This window comes from Centroberyx gerrardi, chromosome 16 (assembly GCF_048128805.1).
Source record: "Centroberyx gerrardi isolate f3 chromosome 16, fCenGer3.hap1.cur.20231027, whole genome shotgun sequence".
NCBI classification, from domain to species: domain Eukaryota; kingdom Metazoa; phylum Chordata; class Actinopteri; order Beryciformes; family Berycidae; genus Centroberyx; species Centroberyx gerrardi.
Genome location: NC_136012.1, coordinates 8,235,675 through 8,255,784, shown reverse-complemented (window position 1 = coordinate 8,255,784; position 20,110 = coordinate 8,235,675). Strand labels below are relative to the sequence as shown.

General features: G+C 43.6%; 1 protein-coding gene across 1 annotated transcript; it reads left to right on the top strand.

Annotated features, from left to right (window-relative positions):
• Positions 1 to 238: 238 nt before the first annotated feature.
• Positions 239 to 17,218, top strand: f8 (coagulation factor VIII, procoagulant component). Its single transcript, XM_071897760.2, has 29 exons — positions 239 to 393; positions 984 to 1,084; positions 1,362 to 1,484; positions 3,161 to 3,373; positions 3,605 to 3,787; positions 3,945 to 4,048; positions 5,015 to 5,135; positions 5,219 to 5,498; positions 5,662 to 5,827; positions 5,966 to 6,053; positions 6,506 to 6,723; positions 6,860 to 7,010; positions 7,396 to 7,605; positions 8,537 to 8,982; positions 9,013 to 9,063; positions 9,250 to 9,432; positions 9,608 to 9,750; positions 10,032 to 10,197; positions 10,704 to 10,940; positions 11,545 to 11,773; positions 12,111 to 12,293; positions 13,095 to 13,211; positions 13,707 to 13,778; positions 14,019 to 14,104; positions 14,341 to 14,496; positions 14,722 to 14,866; positions 14,984 to 15,132; positions 16,648 to 16,830; positions 17,063 to 17,218. The coding sequence occupies exons 1-29, from the start codon at positions 239 to 241 to the stop codon at positions 17,216 to 17,218; spliced, it is 4,815 nt and encodes a 1,604-aa protein (XP_071753861.2).
• Positions 17,219 to 20,110: the final 2,892 nt, after the last annotated feature.

Below are 20,110 nucleotides of genomic sequence, written 5' to 3'. Positions count from 1 at the left end.
AATGGGAATCTATCTATCTAGCTAGGTATCAATCACACACACACAAGAGCGCGCGCATACACGCACACGCACAAATCACCACACGCCCCCACGCGCCAACTTTCTCTCTCTCTCTCTCTCTCTCTCTCCCTCTCTCCGTCCCGCGTCCCTTTAAATATTTCTCCCCACCGGAGGAGCGTCAGAAACCGGCCGTCTTTTTCTGGTCGGTCCGGTGATGCCGACAGGTGCCCACGCTGCGATGGGAGCGCCACTTCTGCTGCTGCTGCCGCTCATCTGCGCGCTCGGAGACGCGCAGCAGTCTCCCCCCGCCATAAAGGAGTATTATATAGCCGCTGTGGAAATCGGATGGGACTATATCTACCTGGACGAGGTTGACGCGGCGTCTGACCAAAGGTTAACTTTTTTTTTTTTTTTTTTTTTTTACTTTAGCAATACACTCTTTGTCAGCGGCACACTGCAAAAGATGGTCATTTAGTGTCTCATTAAGTCTTAAAATGTTTTTTTTGGTTTTTTTTTCCTAAAACAAGTGTAAAGTTCTACCAATATGGGGTGCGATAATTCTAATTGCTTCAAAGACAGCTTCACTTGTTTCAGGAATTTTCTTGACAGTGTTCAGAGCTTGAAATAATGCAGAATGAGGCAAAAAAACCTATCAAGAAAATTACACGAGTGAAGAAAGTTCTTGAAGCAAGTTGATTTGCATTGGGAAATGGTTACATTGGGAACTCGTCCCAATGACAGATATTATAGAAAAATATGATTTTAAGATCCAGTTCTACTCGTTACAGCTTGTTCAGATGGATATTTTTTCCAGTGTATTCTCGCGGGACGCACGACTCTGCGCAGTGATTTATTCAAAAACCTTTTGAGCCTCCTCATTTTGCTCATGCTATTGACATGATTGTTTGAATGACTTAGATGATGTTATGTTTCATAAACTTGATTTGAATTGGTTTCATTAATTGGCTGTATTTTATTTTTAGGAGGAGATCCAAAGATATTCCCCAAAAATACATCAAGGCTGTTTACAGGGAGTACACTGATGCCACATACTCCGTCCCCAAGCCTAGGCCTGCTTGGGCAGGTGGGTCTGCTCTGCTTCTGTAGTCTCAAATATATTTTGGGATCATATTTTCATCACATTTGATAAAGTATTTTATTGATTATTGTAGCAATTTGTCCATTCCATTTATGGCCTAGGAGAGTCCAATCAATATTTGTGAATCTATACTCTCTATGTAAAAAGTGTAAAATCTGGAGTTGCTTTACAGACAGTGAATGGGAGAGTGATGTAGACCAAAATGGAGCAGCTTATATTTTACACCATGGGAGTCACATGTATGAATTTTCACTGGTTGCAGGTATCCAGGGCCCGGTGATCCACGCCCAGGCCGGCGACAGTGTGGTGGTCCACTTCAAAAACCTGGCGTCCCAGCCCTACAGTATCAGTCCTGTAGGGGTCAGCTACTGGAAACAGTCTGAAGGTGAGAACACAAAGTACTGGGACAGTGAGCCGAAGGTAGCCTCTTTTTTGTTGCGGTCATCATTTGAACTTGGGTTTTTAATCATTTGTTGACTCACATCATTTTTCATGAGTCGACAGCAGTCTGTTCTGTTTGCTCATGATTCGACTCAGCTTTTTGACTCATGCTCAGTTTTTGATGTTAAATCCATATTAAACTGCACATGAGTCAGTAGCAAAAATAGCCCAAACGCCTAGTTAAGCTTACTGTTCCAATGCTACAGTGACTTTTACAGCATGATGAAGCATACATGCCAGTCAGATGTCCTCACCCACATGATCTGCTGAAGTCTGGAGTATTTAGTGAGACCCTGAGAGAAGCTGAGAGAACAGAAGCTGGTCATACTTATGGTTCCAGTAGCAAGAGTGTAAAGCAATGAGTTGACAAATAATTTCCAGTTCCACCCTTCATGCAGCTGGCTGGAGTTAATGTTGAGTTGCTGCTGGCCAGAATCATAAAAGTAACAAACAATTTGATAATAAGCGGTGGCAAGGGAGGCATTTGTATTTATTACCCAATAGCAAATACCAAAAATATGTGTCCTTGTGCTTTAAAAATTACAGCCAATAGTCATTATGTTTATCCTCCCTATGCAGAGTTTTATGTTCACAACCAAAAGGTCAGTATTACAGCAGGAGGCCTGCATTAAACACATGCAGGAATCTGAAGTGGGTAAAAAATGGATATAAATAGTTGCAATTTCTTTGATCTTCTAAGACACGTCAGCTTCCAGAGAGGAAACACTTGGGGCAACAGGTACTATTGCATGTCTGGTCTGATCTAAAGGGGTCATGAGCGTCCACTGAGGGCTGGCACATTAGCATGGATCCTCATGCTGATCGTGCCCCGGCTAAACCTCCTGGGGCTTACCAGCTTTAAAATCTGTAGCAGCCAGTTACTGTAAACGGCCGATGTCTTCCTGCCACAGGCTGGATTCTCATGAGAGTTTACCGTAATCTGAAAATCTGCTGCTCTCATGTCCAGGAACGGCTCTTTATGAAGCCGATCTAATCCAATCCAGAGTCAGTAAAGAGTCAAGGGAGGGAAAGGTTTGTGTGTGTGCCCGTGTGTAATTGTGTCGATATGAGTCAGTGCACATGTGAGTCAATGCTTCCCCTATATGTGTTTTTTTTTACATCAGCGGTGCTTGAGAGACTCTGATTTTGGTTTCACATTTATTCCTGTTTTGAAGCTATTGTTATATTATAATTCTCATGATAAAAGTGGCAATTCTGAATATTCCCTAATGAAAAACCACCAAAATATTCATACAGGGACTTCTAGTTTGTCTGTGGTACTCAAAAGTGAGTTTATGTTGCTTTATGCTATTTTTTTTATCTCCTGTGATATTACTAGAGGATTTTCTGTGGTACATTTTTGGACCTACAGTAGATCCATGATATTTTAAAATTTCACTGTCATGATTGTATATTATCCCTCTAAAAGTAATCATAGGATTGCTATATTTCTTTTTAATAAGGGTAAGGACTTTAATGAGTTTGCATTAGACCAAATATATCATTGTATCTAACTGTGATGGCAATGTTCTTGCTTGGGTGACCCACCCCTGCTGAGTGAATATAGTGGAAACCCTCTCTCCCCTCCTCTGCTCTCTCTCTCTCTCTCTGTTTTTCCAGGAGCGGGGTATGATGACTCAACGGCGGGCCAGGAGAAGAAGGATGACGCTGTGCCTCCTGGAGGATACTATGAGTACGTGTGGGACATCAACGCTAAAGACAGTCCCACCGCCAGCGACCCCGAGTGCCTCACCTACTCCTACTCGTCCCAGGTGGACACGGTCCGAGACGCCAACTCAGGACTCATCGGAGCCCTGCTCGTCTGCAAGTCAAGTTAGTGTGTGTGTGTGTGTGTGTGTGAGAGAGAGAGAGGGGGATAGGCCCCTAATTACACCTACAGGCAGACATTTTCTTGTTTTTAATGTGAGTTTATATCCTTCATTGCTCTGGAAAGCACTTTGTGACTAGCTCATCATTTGTTTCAGCAATAAAGGTTATCTCACAGTCACTACCAGGCATACTGTATGTATGAGTGTGTGTTGATGTGTGTGTGTGCTCTCCCAGGTGCCTTTACACAGGACGGTCAGAGGAGAAGCCCAGAGTTCGTCCTGCTGTTCGCTGTGTTTGATGAGACCAAGAGCTGGTACGGGGAGATCGGGGAGCGGAGGAGCAGAGACAGGTTCAAGAAGAGCAGCGGCAGGAAAGACTACCACACCATCAACGGATACATCAACTCTACGTTACCCGGTAATAAATCAAGCTGTTCGCTCAGGAAGTCTTGTTGTAATGATAAGCTTTGCTATCACTATGCTCAGTGTGGCTGTATGTGGTCTACACAGGAATTTAACCTCATTCTGTGTCTCTGTCTGTCTGTGTGTCTATGTGTGTGTGTGTGTGTGTGTAGGTCTGACCCTGTGTCAGGGCCGTGATCATGTGTTCTGGCATCTGATCGGGATGGGCACCGCTCCGGAGATCCACTCCATTCAGTTCCAGGATCACACTCTACAGGTGATACAGGTCTTCACCATGAAGCATCCTGACCTCAGTCACAGCAAACAAATTCATTTATTTTCAAACTCCTAGATTTCCAAAGTTAGAATTAGACATTTTCAGGAATACTTATTACAAAGTCCAAAAATGAAACTAATCAGACTGTGTGCTTATTGTCTCAACTGTCTGTCAAAATGGAATTTTCTTGCACGTATAAACAATTAATCCAATGCGACTTACTATTTTACTGAAGTGGCATAGAGGCAATTCAGTTCTAGCCTGCTTGTTTTGAGGTGAGATGTTTCTATAAGACCTTTGGGTTTTAGTTTTCTAACTTACCTGCACAGATTACTGACTGCATCTTTTCTTTCTGTTGTTTTTATAATTGTAGTTTATCACTGTATGTTTTTATCACTCCACTTCCATCTTATAACACTGTACAAAACAAAATTAAACTTAAATTACACATGTAAACTTAGTCAGTGACTAGGAATACCTGTTACTAGTGATGTTTTTACTACATTAGTAGATTTTTTTTTTTTTAAATGATCTCATGAAATAAATTGATCCCCAACTCCAGTTCATCATAGTGGCAGAAAAATGCAGTTGTTGGATGCTTCTTACATACAGTATATGAAGTACTGTGTGAAACCTGACCTTAAAATCTGTTTCAGATGAGTTGCAATGCAGTAGTAGAAATTGTAGAAATCTGTCATTTTATTCATTCTAAAATTTTTAGATCTATCTAGGCTATCTGAGGCTTTTTGAATGTTCTTTAGCTTGTTTACTTCTTGTTTCACAACTGGCAGCTAGGATGATATCATACAAACAAAGAATACGTTTTCTTTTTCCTTGTTACAAAGCTAATTTATCTTGTCAGACACAATGACACAGTCTAGCATGACATCCTCTCCTAGTCAGACATACACACATACATTGCACTCTGGCATCATCCTCTCTTTATCAACATCTTTGTTTTTTCAGGTGATGAGCCATCGTAAGGTAACCCTGGAAATGACCCCTATGACCTTCACCGCCGCAGAAATGAAGCCCACCACTCTGGGCCGCTTCCTCATCAGCTGCCAGATACACGCCCACCTCCACGGTAGGAAAGACCCGGTACTGAAATTCATCTCATCTCCTCTAGTTCTATTAATAACTCTTATTGTGAACCTCTGTCCTCCCCAGCTGGCATGAGCGCTGTGTTCACGGTAGAGAACTGTCCCGAGCCCGTCACTCCGCCCGGCCCGGACCTGCGGAACGTCAAGCACAAGGACTACGGGGACTACACCTACGGTGAAGAATACGGCAACGGCGAGGACATGTTCAACACCGTAAACTTTGAGCCCATGAAGCCAAGACCGCAAGCCAGGGCCAGCAGGGGACAGAGCACTAAAATCTGGCAGCATTATATCGCCGCTGAGGAGATCACCTGGGACTATGCTCCTCACCTCAAACCCACAGACAGGTAGGGAAGACAGGGAGGAGGAGGAGGGGAAGACGGGGAAATGAAGTGATTGTATGGAAAAGGCTGTATTAATAAACATTTCTGTAAATCCGTAAAGCCAGAAAGGCTCATTTTCATCACTGTAGTAGAAACATCCTTCTTTGCTGTTGCTCTCCCCTATCAGTGAGCTGCAGTCGGGTTACTTCTCTGCTTCTCCCCATCGACTGGGCTACCAGTATAAGAAGGTGGTGTATGTAGAATACAAAGACAGCACCTTCACCCAGAGGACAAACCCTCACAACACACTGCTGGGCCCACTGCTGAAAGGAGAAGTCAATGATCAGTTCCATGTGAGTGAGTCAAACTCAATACATACAAGTTATTGTGTGTGGATGAGCCGAACCTATAGTAAGAAAATTTAATGTAAAAGGACATGCTCTTTCTGTGACTTTCTATTGAACTCCCTTTGGTTTGAATTGTGCTTCCAGATCATTTTCAGGAACCTGGCCAGTCGCCCTTTCAATATCTACCCCAACGGCCTCACCCGGATCCATCCACTGCAGAGATCCACAAATGGTAAACTTAATCGTGGACATTAAATGTGACTTAAATAATGTCTTTCTAACATCCTGAGTGCCATAACAGAAGATTTTTTGCTGTACCTATTGTACTGATTTTGAGTTTCAAGGAGATCACTATAAAGTGATTTTTATTACTATAAAAATCAAACTAAAATGGAAGGAAAAGGTGGTGTTAAATTGTACTCCCTTGTCATTGTAAATTTCACTTGTCCCCTTTCTTTCTGTTCTTCCATCTGCACACCTGATCATGTGAATAGCTAGCGATGCACACTTGCAAATCCGCTTCAAACCTGTATATCTGTCAACAAAGACACTGTCGTATTATTAGCATCTTTAAGTACCCTCTATTGGTCTTATACTTATCTACGTCTTATTCCCTGCTGCTGCGGCCCAGATTCCCTACAGGGACCATCAAAGTTTCATCTAATCTGCTCTAATTAAAAACAGTGGCAGAGAAGGACCTGCGCTCCATGGCGGTGCCCCCCAATGGGACGTTTGGCTACGTTTGGAGGCTGACGGCGGACGACGGGCCCCTGGAGGGTGACCCCCAGTGTCTGACCCAGCTGTACCAGAGCACCGTCTCCCCAGAGAGGGACCTGGCCTCGGGGCTCGTGGGCACCCTGCTCATCTGCAAGTACGAGGCCATCGACATCAGAGGACGCCTGGTGAGAAGAACTCAGCGTCACTGTCTTTTTAGCTCAGTTCCAATGAACATAAACAACGTAGCCTCTCACCTGCACTAATACCATTTCATATCCTGTGTCTCTTTCACTTCATGGCTGATTCTGTTGTTGGGTTCAGTTGGGCTCAGATAAGGAGAGGAGCCTGATGTTTGCTGTCTTTGACGAGAACAGAAGTTGGTACATCGGCGAAAACATTCAGAAGTACAGCCAAGATCCCTCCAAAGTCAATCCCAACGATCCCGACTTCTACAGCTCCAATGTCATTTACAGTGAGTTCACCATATGTCACCTTCACACTGTAGTATGGAGTTACTTTTGTATGTTTATATTGAAAGTGAAAAAAAGTGATTACAAAAAAAGTTTTGAAAGTCAATTTTTTTTTTCTCCTTTCACATACAGTGTCCTTTCTCATTCATTCAAATCTTTATTTTTCATTTAAATGCCTCTTTTTGGTGTGGGTGAAGTGTGGAAGAGAGGGGCATGGTAACTCCATATCATAGCTAACTGATGATATTGTTGGAGGATGAAATATAATTTAATTCCAGCTTCACCTGGCTCTTACACTACTCTACTGCCACAGAACCACCTGAATATCACATCAAAAAGCGGGAATTATCCTTAAACCTCAAAGTGTGAATGTGTGTCCACTTCCAGGTGTGAACGGCGTCATGTTCAGCGGGCGCCAGTTTGTGATGTGTCAGAGTGATGTCACCTTCTGGCACGTGGCCAACGTGGGCACCCAGAGCAACTTCCTCTCCGTCTATTTCACAGGAAACCTCTTCAAGTACCACAACGTCTACCAGTCCGTCCTCACCCTCTTCCCCATGACTGGCGAGACCATTCCCATGGAGACCGAGCTGACGGGTAAGGTCTCAGACTGGAGTTTTAGTGATGCAAACATTTTTCAGCAGCAGAGCTGTTCTGGAGGCAGAAATAGTCTCATTGGTTGAGTAAAACCTCAATGGGCGGAGCCAGAAAACCCAAGAGCGCAAGTTAGCGAATGGCCAAAGTTGACTGGCAAAGAAAATGGTCAAAATATAAATAAAAATCTAAATCTTCTTTTATGGCATTCATGATCTTGGAAGGTCAGCAGCTAGCTAACTAGCTTACCCAGATAGCTATAGGCTAGTATGGCTAGTTTGAACTTGGAAGGTCAGCTAGGCTAACTAGCTAATCAGTTATTAGAGTGCTGGCTTCATAACTTAGCCAGAAAAACTGTGGTTCTTTGGCTCAACCCATTGGGGTTTAACTCAACCAATGAGATTATTTCTGCCTCCATAGAAGCTCTGCCTCCAATAATGTTTGTATAACTCCAATCTGCAGTAAAGTAGCCTACCAGGAATCATCCCATGCTACAAGTCAATTGAGGTCAGCTGTAATTTAGTTATCTGATCAACCCCCAAGGCCCAGGACCTTCTTAAAGATTAAAATTACAATTGAATTGATAGATCTCTGTCTTAAGAATATGAAATGAATCACTGATATTGTATTTAACCAAAGCTGTTGATGTGTTTCCCGCCATTCAACTGTCAGAAATCATTTTTTATCAGTATAGCAAGCAAATCAGGTTCAATTAGCGTGGTAATAAATTTAGCTTCCTCATTCTAAGCCGCTAGTGCATGAAATACTGATTAAGAATTGTTACTCATTGTCGCTGATGTGAAACAAAAGAATTAGCGTACTGTCATTTCAACATAGCTTCTTCCTCTTCCACTTGAAATGTGAAAAAATACTACAGCCTTCAGTCGACCTGCTAGACTCAATCACATCAACTCTTACCTATGTCGTCTCTCAGGTGAGTGGGAGATCAGTGCCTTCGACGGCAGCCTCAAGAGCCGGGGGATGAGCATCCTCTACACGGTTCGGCCCTGTGACAACGGCGACCTCCCATTGGTCGATAACGAAGACGATGACTTATCTTACTATCTGGACGAGATATTAGGACCACGGGCGAGGAGCAGAAGACCCCAGAATCGCACAGTGACGGTTCGGCTGTGCAAGAAACCCTTCCCTAACGACAACGCAACTCAATCAGTAAACACCACTGATAACGTCACTAATGATGTCACTGCGGAGCCTGGGGCTGCAGGAGGAGAGTCGCTGTGCGAGGTGAGGAATGTGACGGTGACATCATCACAGGGGGACAATGGCAACATGGTGTCAGAAGGAGAAATCCCACAGGATATCTTGGAGGAACTGGAGAGAGACGGGGAGTGGACGGCGTCGGTGGCCCAGGACGGGGTCAGACCCGGACCCGGACCTGGAGGACAGGGAGGCGGGAGACAGAGAAGACAGGCAGAGGGAGACGGGACAGATGGACATGTGGATGTTTCGGAAGGTAGAGGAACTGGGATAGAGGTCGGAGGAGAGGCTGCAGGAAACAGGACTGACACTGGTGCCAAGATGAAGGCTGAAGTAAGGGGCGAAGTGGCGAGGGAAAAGAACGGGACGAAGGGAGAGCTGGAGGAGAGCAACGAGATCTTACTAAATCCACTGCTGAACAAGAAGGACTCAACCTTGGAACCAAGCAGTTCACAAGATCTGGATCAGAATCTGGTGGCACAAAACCACATTCAGTCTGAACTTCAGACAGTGGATCTTCTAGATCTGGGTTACTACAACGATACTAATTATAACGAGACCGCAGCAAGGATAGCTCTGTCTCTAGAGTATGACGACTACAGCCAAGAGGTACTGCGTGTGTGTGTGTATGCAAGTATGTGTGTGCATTCCTGGTTAAGTAGGCTTAAGTATTCATGCTTCATTTCATAGGCTGGATGAGACTTCACCGTCAAAAATCAAAGGACTTCCCTCTCACCCATACACTGATTTTTCATTTTTCTATATTATTCTTAATTTATCATAGGAGAACAGCACATCAGATATATTTGGTACAGATTACATGGACCTGCGTTCCGGAGCTACTAATTACCAGCACTACTACATTGCTGCTGAGGAAGTCACCTGGGACTATGGCATCACACTGCCACACCAGCTCATCAAACCCAGGTTGGGAAAACGTACTGTTCTGGTTTCCCTGCAGGACTTAAGGGCTTTTTTTCATATTAATTTGGTTGCTTGATCTAAGTAATGTAAGAGCTAAGAACTAGGTGAAATTTGAGAGGATGTTTGAAACTACATCCAGCAGTTTCATAGTGTTGCTGCTTATAAATATGTCAAAGAATACCAAATATTTCACAAATACCAATGGAAAACTGTGTTTAAAAGGGTTAATCCCTTCTAAGCAATCTTTAAAGCAGCTGTATTGGCTCATCTCCTCCCCTCCTCAGAGAGATGCGTCGCGGCATGAGGAAGTTCCTGCCGGAGTATAAGAAGGTGGTGTTCCGGGCCTACAGGGACAAAGACTTCCTTCATCCTATGGCAAGAGGAGAGCTCCAGGAACACCTGGGAATCATGGGACCTGTCATCAGAGCCGAGATCAATGATCTCCTCACTGTGAGTCAGTGGTAGCTGAGCAGTAGGTTTTCACCTCCAAAAACTGTCAAAATAAAAAAAAAAAACTGCATTGTCATGTATTCTCTGTAGGTACTTGAATGACAATGTTCAATACACAGCAAAGTTTACAGTGTTAATAAGGGCAACTATCTTAAGTGTTAAATTAACTCTGATGGGTGTGGACATAATATGTAAACACTGGCATAATGTTGATTTTTAATACTGTTGAGTTAAAGTAACAGTGACTATTTTGCTACGTATGATGCATCATAATAAAAACTATAGAGCAATTTTTTTATTTCATTTACTTATTTATAATGTACTTTATAATGTACTATAATGTAAAGTGTTTACGTGTTTCTGCAGCTCCTCAACATCACTCAACTTCCTAATCTCAAAAATATTTGTCTCAGATTTTGGGAAAAAAAATCCTCTGTTTTTATTAGGCGACCTATCTATTTTACAATTATAAAATCAAAGTAATTTTCTCCTTTGTCGTATTCAAGGTGAGCTTTAAGAACAAGGCGTCCAGGCCGTACTCCTTTCACCTCCAGGGAGTGTACGACCGCAGCCAGGGGGCCGGCATGGCCCAGATCATGGCCTCGGCCCCCGCCGGGGTCCCAGGAGAGGCCGTGCCCCCCGGGGAGGCCCGCGTCTACAACTGGAGGATAACCAGGAAACAAGGGCCCACCAGCACCGAATTTGACTGCAAGGCTGGGGCTTACTACTCCACTGTGGACAAGGTGTGTGTGTGTGTTCACCTCTAGTCTGTTTCAGTGCTGTTTCATGGATGTATGTGTCTGTCTTTTGAATATGCTCTTATTATAGTTTGGGACTTTTCATTACTTTTTATTTTTATATAGTTTTCAATTTCTATTTCAATTTCAGTTTAGTTTTAATTAGTTTTCACTGTGGGATTGGTCATTTTAGTTTAGTTTTTATTTAGTTTCTGTGCTAGTTTTAGTATTTTTGGTAAAGGTAGAATGATAGAAGGCAGAACAGGTATGTTGTATGTGTTTGTAATAGGCATTGTGTAACACAAACAATAAATTATACATTTTTAAAAATGTATTTACAAGAATTTTGCATTTGCAAATTAGCATTCATTAAAAACAGCAAAAAAAAATCTCTTTTTACCCTGCACATAAACTAAAAGATGAAAACTAAAAAATATTTGTATTTTCTTTTAATTAGTTTTAGTTCAGTTTTAGCTTTTTCACAGTCTCATTTTTCATTGATCAGCTTTAGTTTTAGTTTACAATAATAACCTTGGCGCTTCTGTTTTTCTCCTACTAGTATATGCTAATATAAGGATACAACAATGTTCTTTACTGTGTTCCCCTGCAGGAGCGGGACCTTCACTCAGGTCTGATTGGTCCGCTGGTCATCTGTAAGGCCGGTACCTTCAAGTCCCGTCTGAAGCTGCAGACCGGTATCCAGGAGTACACCCTGCTCTTCCACACCTTTGACGAAACCAAGAGCTGGTACCTGGAGGAGAACCTGCGGCAGCACTGCACCCCTCCCTGCCAGGCCGACCCAGAAGACCCCTGGTTCCAGACCAGCAATAAGTTCGCAGGTGGAGAAACTAAAAATAGGGATGATCGGGTCATATTATGATCAAGGATCTATAATGGTTAAGGATCCGATTTAGGTTAAGGTTAAGGTTATGCAGGTCGATTAACTACTTACATATAAATGGATCCAATTTAAATAGGCTAGTAATACACTTTTGGTAATCTAATTTAAACTGTAGAGCTCTCATTCTGGAATTGCAGTTAGGTAGTAATATATTATATTATATATTATATATACTGTACATATATATATATGTGTGTATATATAGTTTGTCAATCTACTATTGACTATTACTAGTACTATTCTCAGAAATAATGCCATCTTTTCTTTCTCCATAGCAATAAATGGCTATGTGGCGGAGACTCTTCCTGGTCTGATGGTTGCCCAGCACCAGACAGTCAGGTGGCACCTGCTAAATGTGGGGAGCGACGGGGAGTACCATGCCGTGCACTTCCACGGCTTGTCTTTCAGCGTTCACACTGAGCAGGAACACCGTATGGGGGTCTACAACCTCTACCCTGGTAAACACACACATACATATGTACACATACAGCATTATGCGACTTCTCTCTCTGTCTCTCTGCTACTTTCTCTCACACAAAAACACTACCAAGTGAATAGATTATGTAAAGTACTTACCGTACATATGTAGAAGCATACCCACACATTTACACAAACTCTCAGCAGACTGGAGTTTTACGACCTTTACTCTGGAGGCAGAAATAATCTAATTGATTGCGTTAAACATCAATGGGCGGAGCCAAAGAACCACAGTTTTTCTGGGTAAGTAACATTAGACTGAAGCCTAGTGAAAAATGCAAGGGTTAAAAGAGGAGGAAGCTAATATTATGAAGCCTAGCACACACTTGCTACTAACTGAATAACTAAATGCAGCTTATAGTAAGTTATCTAGGTTAGCTAGTTAGCCTAGCTGACCTGCCAAATTCAAACTAGCCATACTAGCCTGTAGCTATCTAGGTAAGCTAGTTAGCTAGCTGCTGACCTTCCAACATCATGAATGTCATGGTCATGAATGCATTAAAAAGGTCATTGCCATTTATATGTTAATTATATTTTGACCGCAGTTACTTCTTTAGCATTCAAGTTTGCCAGTTAGCTCATGCACTCTGAACAAATTTTGCACTTTAGCTCCGCCCCTTTACGTTTAACTCAACCAATGAGATTATTTTCTACCTCCAGAGCAGCTCTGCCTGAGAAAAATGTTGGTATGACTAAAACTCCAATCTGCAAACTTTCTATCTCTCCTTTGTCTTTGTCTTTCACACTGCTGCTCCATGTATTGCATTGGACTCTCCCTCCAGGAGTGTTTGGCACGGTGGAGATGAGGCCCCCCACAGCGGGCACCTGGTTGGTGGAGTGCACTGTAGGAGAGTACCAGCTGGCTGGCATGAGGGCCAAACTACTGGTCTATAATCCACGTATGTACACCTTGAATGAACATAACTGTGAAAAATATTGCTGCAGTTGACAGTTTATCAATGGTAATAAATGGAATTTTTCACTACTGGGAGTGGGAACTCGATTACTTACACTCCTATTAAATTCCAACACTCCTGCAACTGAAGTATTTAGAGTCAGATTGTCTAAATTCTGTGCCAGAGGTTTTCCCACATTACCAGGACACATTTCTGAGGTACAGTCACACATTCTATGCATGTCAAAACACCAAAACAGCGTGTCAGTCATCGCTAAGATACTTTCCCTTCTTTGTATTATGATGAATCATATCTGTGTATCAGCCTCAGATGGCTATAAATAAACTACCGTGTTACAGTGTGGTTCGATCTTGCTTCACATCTCGTATCAAAAGTGCACAGACTTGGATTTCGGGAATTTTTGAGAACGGATGATTATACACAGCTGGAATTCTGATGTACATCAGTGAATGGCATTTCCTCATGCTGGCTTTACAGGATGTGTGTTGCCTCTGGGGATGAAGTCGGGAAGGATTGAGGATTCCCAGATCACCGCATCAAATCACATAGGTAAGACGGCCTTTCTGTTTAACCATTTAACAAGGCTAATGGACCGAGAAGACACTCTAATGTAAGAGTTAAGCACATACACTCACACATGGAAAATGAAAAGAACAACTCCAGTCTTGTGCTGGTGGCCTCTGAGCAGCTTCATGAAATCTCAAAGCCTGGAAATGACTAATATTGACATGGATTATATAATTGTGTGTGTGTGTGTGTGTGTGTGTGTGTGTGTGTGTGTGTGTCCAGGTAGTTGGGAGGCCAGGCTGGCTCGGCTGGACCAGTCTGGTTACATCAACGCCTGGATGACCAGAGACAAGATATCATGGATACAGGTGAGACACAGAGCTTTCTTCCATACTGTTATCCTCTTCCCAGCATTTATCGGCTACATCAGTGGGCCTCATGCAAGAAACTGAAGGAATTAATCAGTAGTCTCTTACTTTGTTCATGGGTAAGAACAGAAATGGGGGCACGCTTCATGAGCCTGCCTTTGGATTTTCTTACTGTTCTCTCTGCATGAGGTCCAATGTGTGTGTGTGTGTGTGTGTGTGTGTGTGTGTGCTCCCAGGTGGACCTCCAGAAGCCCGCCCTGCTGCACGGTGTCCAGACCCAGGGAGTCAGGGCTTCACTGAGGGACAACTTCATCACCCACTTCAACATCTCCTACAGCCTGGACCAGGAGACTTGGACCACCTACCGAGGAAACCGCACCAGGTCCACCTACGTATGTCTGCCTCTGTAGAAGAATGATTGGTTGACTGGTTGATTGGTTGACACACACTGCGCATTATATTTTAGCAGCTGATAAAACACTACCATTACAAACAGCAGCACCTATGATCTTATCTTGTATCGGTTTGGGAGTTCTCAGGCTCAATTCATCATGAACAATCTCTTCCTGTAGACTAGTAAGTTACCATCAAGTGGAAAATAATGAAATGTGTTTCAGATCTTTAACGGCAACATGGACGGCTCCAAGGTGAAAGACAACCGCTTCTCTCCACCAATCGTGGCTCGCTACATCAGGATCCATCCAGTGAACTCTGTGAGAAACCCCGCCCTCCGCCTGGAGCTGCTGGGCTGCGACCTCAACAGTGAGTTGTACCGAGGGAATCAGCATTTTCTCAGTGTTTCAGTTTTACAATGTCAAAAGGCTGAGGATGACTCTGCTCTGTGTGTGTGTGTGTGTGTGTGTGTGTGTGTGTGACCAGGCTGCTCTCTCCCTCTCGGGCTCCAGAGGAGGCTGATTCCTGACAGCAGCTTTAGCTCCTCCTCGTTTCATTCATCTCTGCTGCGCACCTGGAGCCACGCCCTCGCCCGCCTCCACCAGCAGGGCAGCGCCAACGCCTGGAGGCCGAAGGTGCAAGCACACACGCACACACTCACAATAATAGACACAGAATTTTATATTTTTATTACACCTATTTAAAGCAAAAAGTATTTTTGGAAAACAGGTGGTATAACTCAATAAATAACACTTTCACTTGGGTAAAGACAGTCTGCTCTGCTCATCACCCCTACCAGTTCCTTACATAGAGAGCAAACAGGACAACATGACATAAATGGCACAAAAAAGTAAATAGCAGCCAACTCAAAACATTTTGTAATTATGGTTTAGATATTGACTTGTTTTCATGAAAAAGACACAGGAAAAGAGCGCAAAATAAAGTTAACGCCCACACTGAAAGCTGATTGGTTCCCGTTATGTACCTCAGCGACGCTGTTCAGATCACGTCAAGACATTTTCCAAAGCGATATCGCAAAGTGTTCGCTTGCTCGCACTATGTTAGGAACCGGTGTCATGCGTGCTGTTTTTCCATAATATGACTTCTCTCCTCTCAGCTTCTCACGCTTCTCTCTCCTTTTATTCTTTTGCCCTGTAGTCTCTCTCTTCTCCTCTCCTCTCGTTCTGCTTTCCTCTCCAGCTTATCACTTTCACACTCCGCGGCACTGAGCCGTAGAGGTGTGATTTGTCCTCCTATCAGACTCTTGAGTTGTTGTGAAAGGTCACAAGCCGAGCACTAGGGCTTGTGATCGCTGGACAGGGGTCAACGACCGCAGGCCGACCATTACAGACAGGCATTTGGTAGAATTGAATGGCGAAGGATAAGGTTGAAGGTGGTTTGTGTTGCAAAAGGGATACAAAGGCTTAAGTAAGCTAAGATCACTTAATTAGTACGTTTCTTTTTTTGCATGCACACTTCCTTAAAAGTTTAGGAGCATTCAACATGTAACCTTAGTATTCAGTTTTTTTCACTTTTTCTGTATATAAATAAGTCCAAACAGGAACAATTACTTCTTGCAAAATGTGATCCAGGATTCAGAATAAAATAATATTACCTAGATCTACTTTTCCTTGTTTGTAAATATGTGAGAAGTATGTTTTTTTTAGGTTAGAGTTTCAAAATAAAAATGGGAAAGTGGTGCTTTGCTGTGTTTGTTCTGAGTTTCATTTTTCTGAGTTCCATTGTTTTCCAGGGACTTTTACTGCCACCAACTAACCTTTTCCCATCAATTTCCCATGCTGTAGTTGTTTTTCATGAACGATGGATGACATGAATGAGAATGGAAAAAACTCCACACATTCATGGTTAAAGCATCTGCTTATCCTTTGTGCAGTCACATCTTGTCAATATAATAGAGTGGGAAAAATAAAAATCTTTCCATTTCCTGCTTGACATAGCTGGCTTTGGCCCGTAAGGGGAAGTCCTGCCCGCCGGCGTCTAGATGTGTTGTGTTCCCTCTGGGCCCTCCTTCACCCTCGCTTCCAAATAACAGGACACACTTGCGTTCCATCTTTTCCTTTGCTTTTTGATCTTAATATTTTGCTTTCTTTATTTAAAACCTTCTCCTCTGTTCCCCCTTTCCCCCCCAGAACAACAACCCCCATGAGTGGCTGCAGGTGGACCTGGAGAGAGTCCGCCGCATCACAGGGGTCGTGACCCAGGGAGCGCGCTCGCTGCTGACCCAGATGATGGTGACCGAGTTCTCGGTCACCGTCAGCCACGACGGACACTCCTGGAGCAGCGTGTTGGAGGAGGACTCGCAGAGAGAAAAGGTACACATACCAGGGTTAGACTGATGTATTGATGTTTTTGGGAATTCATTTTTCATTTAAAGGCCCAATGGAGCCCAGTTTTTCCCCTACCATTGAATAGGTGTGGTGGTTCACTCTGCTTAAAGAGCTGGGGGAAACAGTGAATACTTGGATGTTTTTGGCATTAAAATGTTCAGCTTCAGTCTAGAAATATCACCACTTCATTCCTCTCCTCCCTCCTCTCCCTCCTCAGATCTTCACAGGAAACGAGGACCCGGACGAGGAAGCCCTCACCCTGTTTGACCCCCCTCTGTTCGGCCGCTACCTCCGCCTCCACCCGCGGGGCTGGATCAACGACATCGCCCTGCGCCTGGAGGTGCTGGGCTGTGACACGCAGCAGCGCCTCTGAGACCGCTGGGTCCCGCCGTACAGCTCTGCAGCGAAGCCCGGGGGGGGGGGGGGGGGGGGGGACATTTGATGCAAACAGTTGTGATAAACTCACCGGCGGCGTGTCATCGTTATCTGTCATCATCTGGTGTTCGCTGTGTGGTTTCTTTTCCTAGTTCGAACTTTAACAAGCAGTGAGAAATGTCAAATTCTAAAGCGGAGAAACCTCTTAAGTTATATATGAACTGTTTAAATTTGTATGAGAGAAGATGGTAGTTCTCTCTCATCTTTTCATTGCTGTCCAGTCAGATTCAGGTTCAAAGGAGGAAGATAAGCACACAGTCGATACAGTATTTACTTCACCTTTGCAGTACACTCTACTCAACTAAGTAACTCTACACACCACGCCTTTTGAATGTAGCCATGTGTAAATATTTCAGTCTGGATGGATGTATACAGTTTGAATGATTATTGTATATCACTGAGAAAGTTGTTATTGTTATTGTATATTGCTGCTTTATTATAGTTTTAATAAACAATGAATTTTGAAGAGTTTCAGAGGCTTTAATTTGACGTCTAGCTCCAGGCAAAAAATGAAACCACACATGAAAGTGTGTGTGAACTTGAACAGCTTCAAACATGAATGTGTCAGTAAATCAGGCACTTGTCGTTCTTCTCTTTGTATCCAAAACGTAATCAGCTATCTCTCCATCCTGTCCTGTTCCTCGTCTCCATGACAGAAAGGGGTGGGGAGAGCTTTCCTTTCTTTGCTTTTGTTTTCCTCCTTTGTTCCAGTCAGGGGGAAACAGGGATATCTCTGTGCTGTCTTGGGCCCGTTCAGTCTGTCTGAAATCCAGAATGTTCCTGAACTGAACTGTTATTGCGGCTTATCCGCCTCTGCCAGGCTCTCTCCAGCAGAAACAAGGAACCACTGACTCAAACATTGTTCTGCTGCGAGTTCAAATATGCAGCCGTGGTGAACAGAGGAAAGAGCCTGTTTGTGCGTTCGCAGACAAGGATAATACAATGATGTGATTGGAAGGGAAACGGCAAGATCAACAAGGTGTGTGTGTGCGTGCTTGTGTCTAAGCTGGTCTGAAGGCAGTATGAAAACATGAGCGACGTGTATCTGCTGCCCACCTTTATCACCTCTTTATCTGCTGAGGAAGTTTCCAGGGAGGGGGTGTGTTTGGTTTGGAAGACAAAGTGGACTGGACAGAACAAACGCTGGCAGAGACACAGCAGCAACACGTTGCGCCCGGCTGTCACACTTTATCACTTTCAAAACAATAACACCATGTCCATAATCTCCACGACAGACAGGACACCTGTCTGCCGCTCCAGTGTAATGATGGGAGATACACATGATCTGGACCAAATGAAACACAAGTGAGCTGGGTCACCTATGAGCTGCAGTGGCTGGGATAGTGTTCGCACCGTGTGAAAAAGATCTGAACCAACCAGGATCAACATGGGCCAGTCACATCAGCAGCGTGAACATAATAGTGTCTGTCCAAGTTCTTCTTCTTCACTTTGTGGCAGAATAGACGCTGAAGTGTATTGTTAGTTATTGTAAGTTACTCTTTTGCAAGTTAGGAGTTTTTGTAACTTACAGAAAATCTATGACTTTCTTTATAAATTCAGCTGTTTTTCTTTGCCTGCCAACAAATTTTTCAGAGAAAAGAGTCCCCAAGTGATTCTAGAGATATCAGTATTTTTCCCAAGTCCCTCCAGTGTAAGATAGTAATCCAAAATGCTGGTAGACAAATGTACACAATCTGCAAAAATTTGTTTGAAGAATCATTTTGAAAATGCAGTGGACTTGGGTCTGCTGAGTCTGGGCAAAGAGGGGGGTGTTTCTGGGACGCTGGAATACACTGTTGAGCCTTCTTGAGGTGTTGTGGGCCTAATTCAACGAAACATGGGTGAAGGAGGGTGCCCACTTCAGAACCCCAATGATTTGCCTACACTCACTCACCCTGAAACTAGAGTAAGTAGCTGGTGAATGTTGCTGCCTGTCTTATGGTGCTGTAGATTTATGACGGTGTAGCCTGATGTTTTCTATGGTACTCATTGGTATGGTAGTGTATCATTCTGTTAAACTCTGAATTGGGCCTCTATATGAATGCTCACCTTGGATTATGGCACAACGGATATTAACATCATATCCTGTGTATTGATAAATGAATCCCCAGAAAAGAAAAGAGAAACAAGTTTGGTTTATTGAGGCTTACTGAGATGGAAAAAAATCAACTATCAGATGACAATAAGTAGCCAAAGCGTCCTGGTCAATGAAAGTACATCAGCATTGCTATTCACAGGCATGATGCCGACTCTCATCCGGTGTTTCAGATTGTCTCTGTGAATGCGGACACTGGTGGACAATTGCCACATTTCACTATGTCACAACATGCTAATGTGTAACGACAGAATGTCTCCACCAAAGGAATCTGTGTCCTTTAGTGGGGGGGGGGGGGGGGGTCCATGATATGGCAGGAAGGAACATGGTGTGACACAACAGAAAGCATGACCGCAGTGTAACCACTCTCTTACATCACTTCCTACTGGGACTCTGAGCCTCTGACCCTACATCCCATAGCCAAGAGATAATAGAAACTGGATGTAGACCCTATTGGACCATTGCTTCTTCTTCTTCTTCTTCTTCTTCTTCAAAGTGACGTTTATGACGCTGCTGTTAACCTAAAAGTGATGACTGGTGAACTTGCTTTGTTCCATACACAGCAGTAGTACAGTAATAGCATACTAAGTTTTTTTTTTCCAAGTTTGTAGTTAATACAAGAACCCACAGAGCATATTCCTGGAAATAGCGCTCAGGCAGTGTGTGTGTGTGCACGTATGCGTCTGTGTGGTTAATTCCCATAACTTTCCATTGTGACGACACTGGTTACTACAA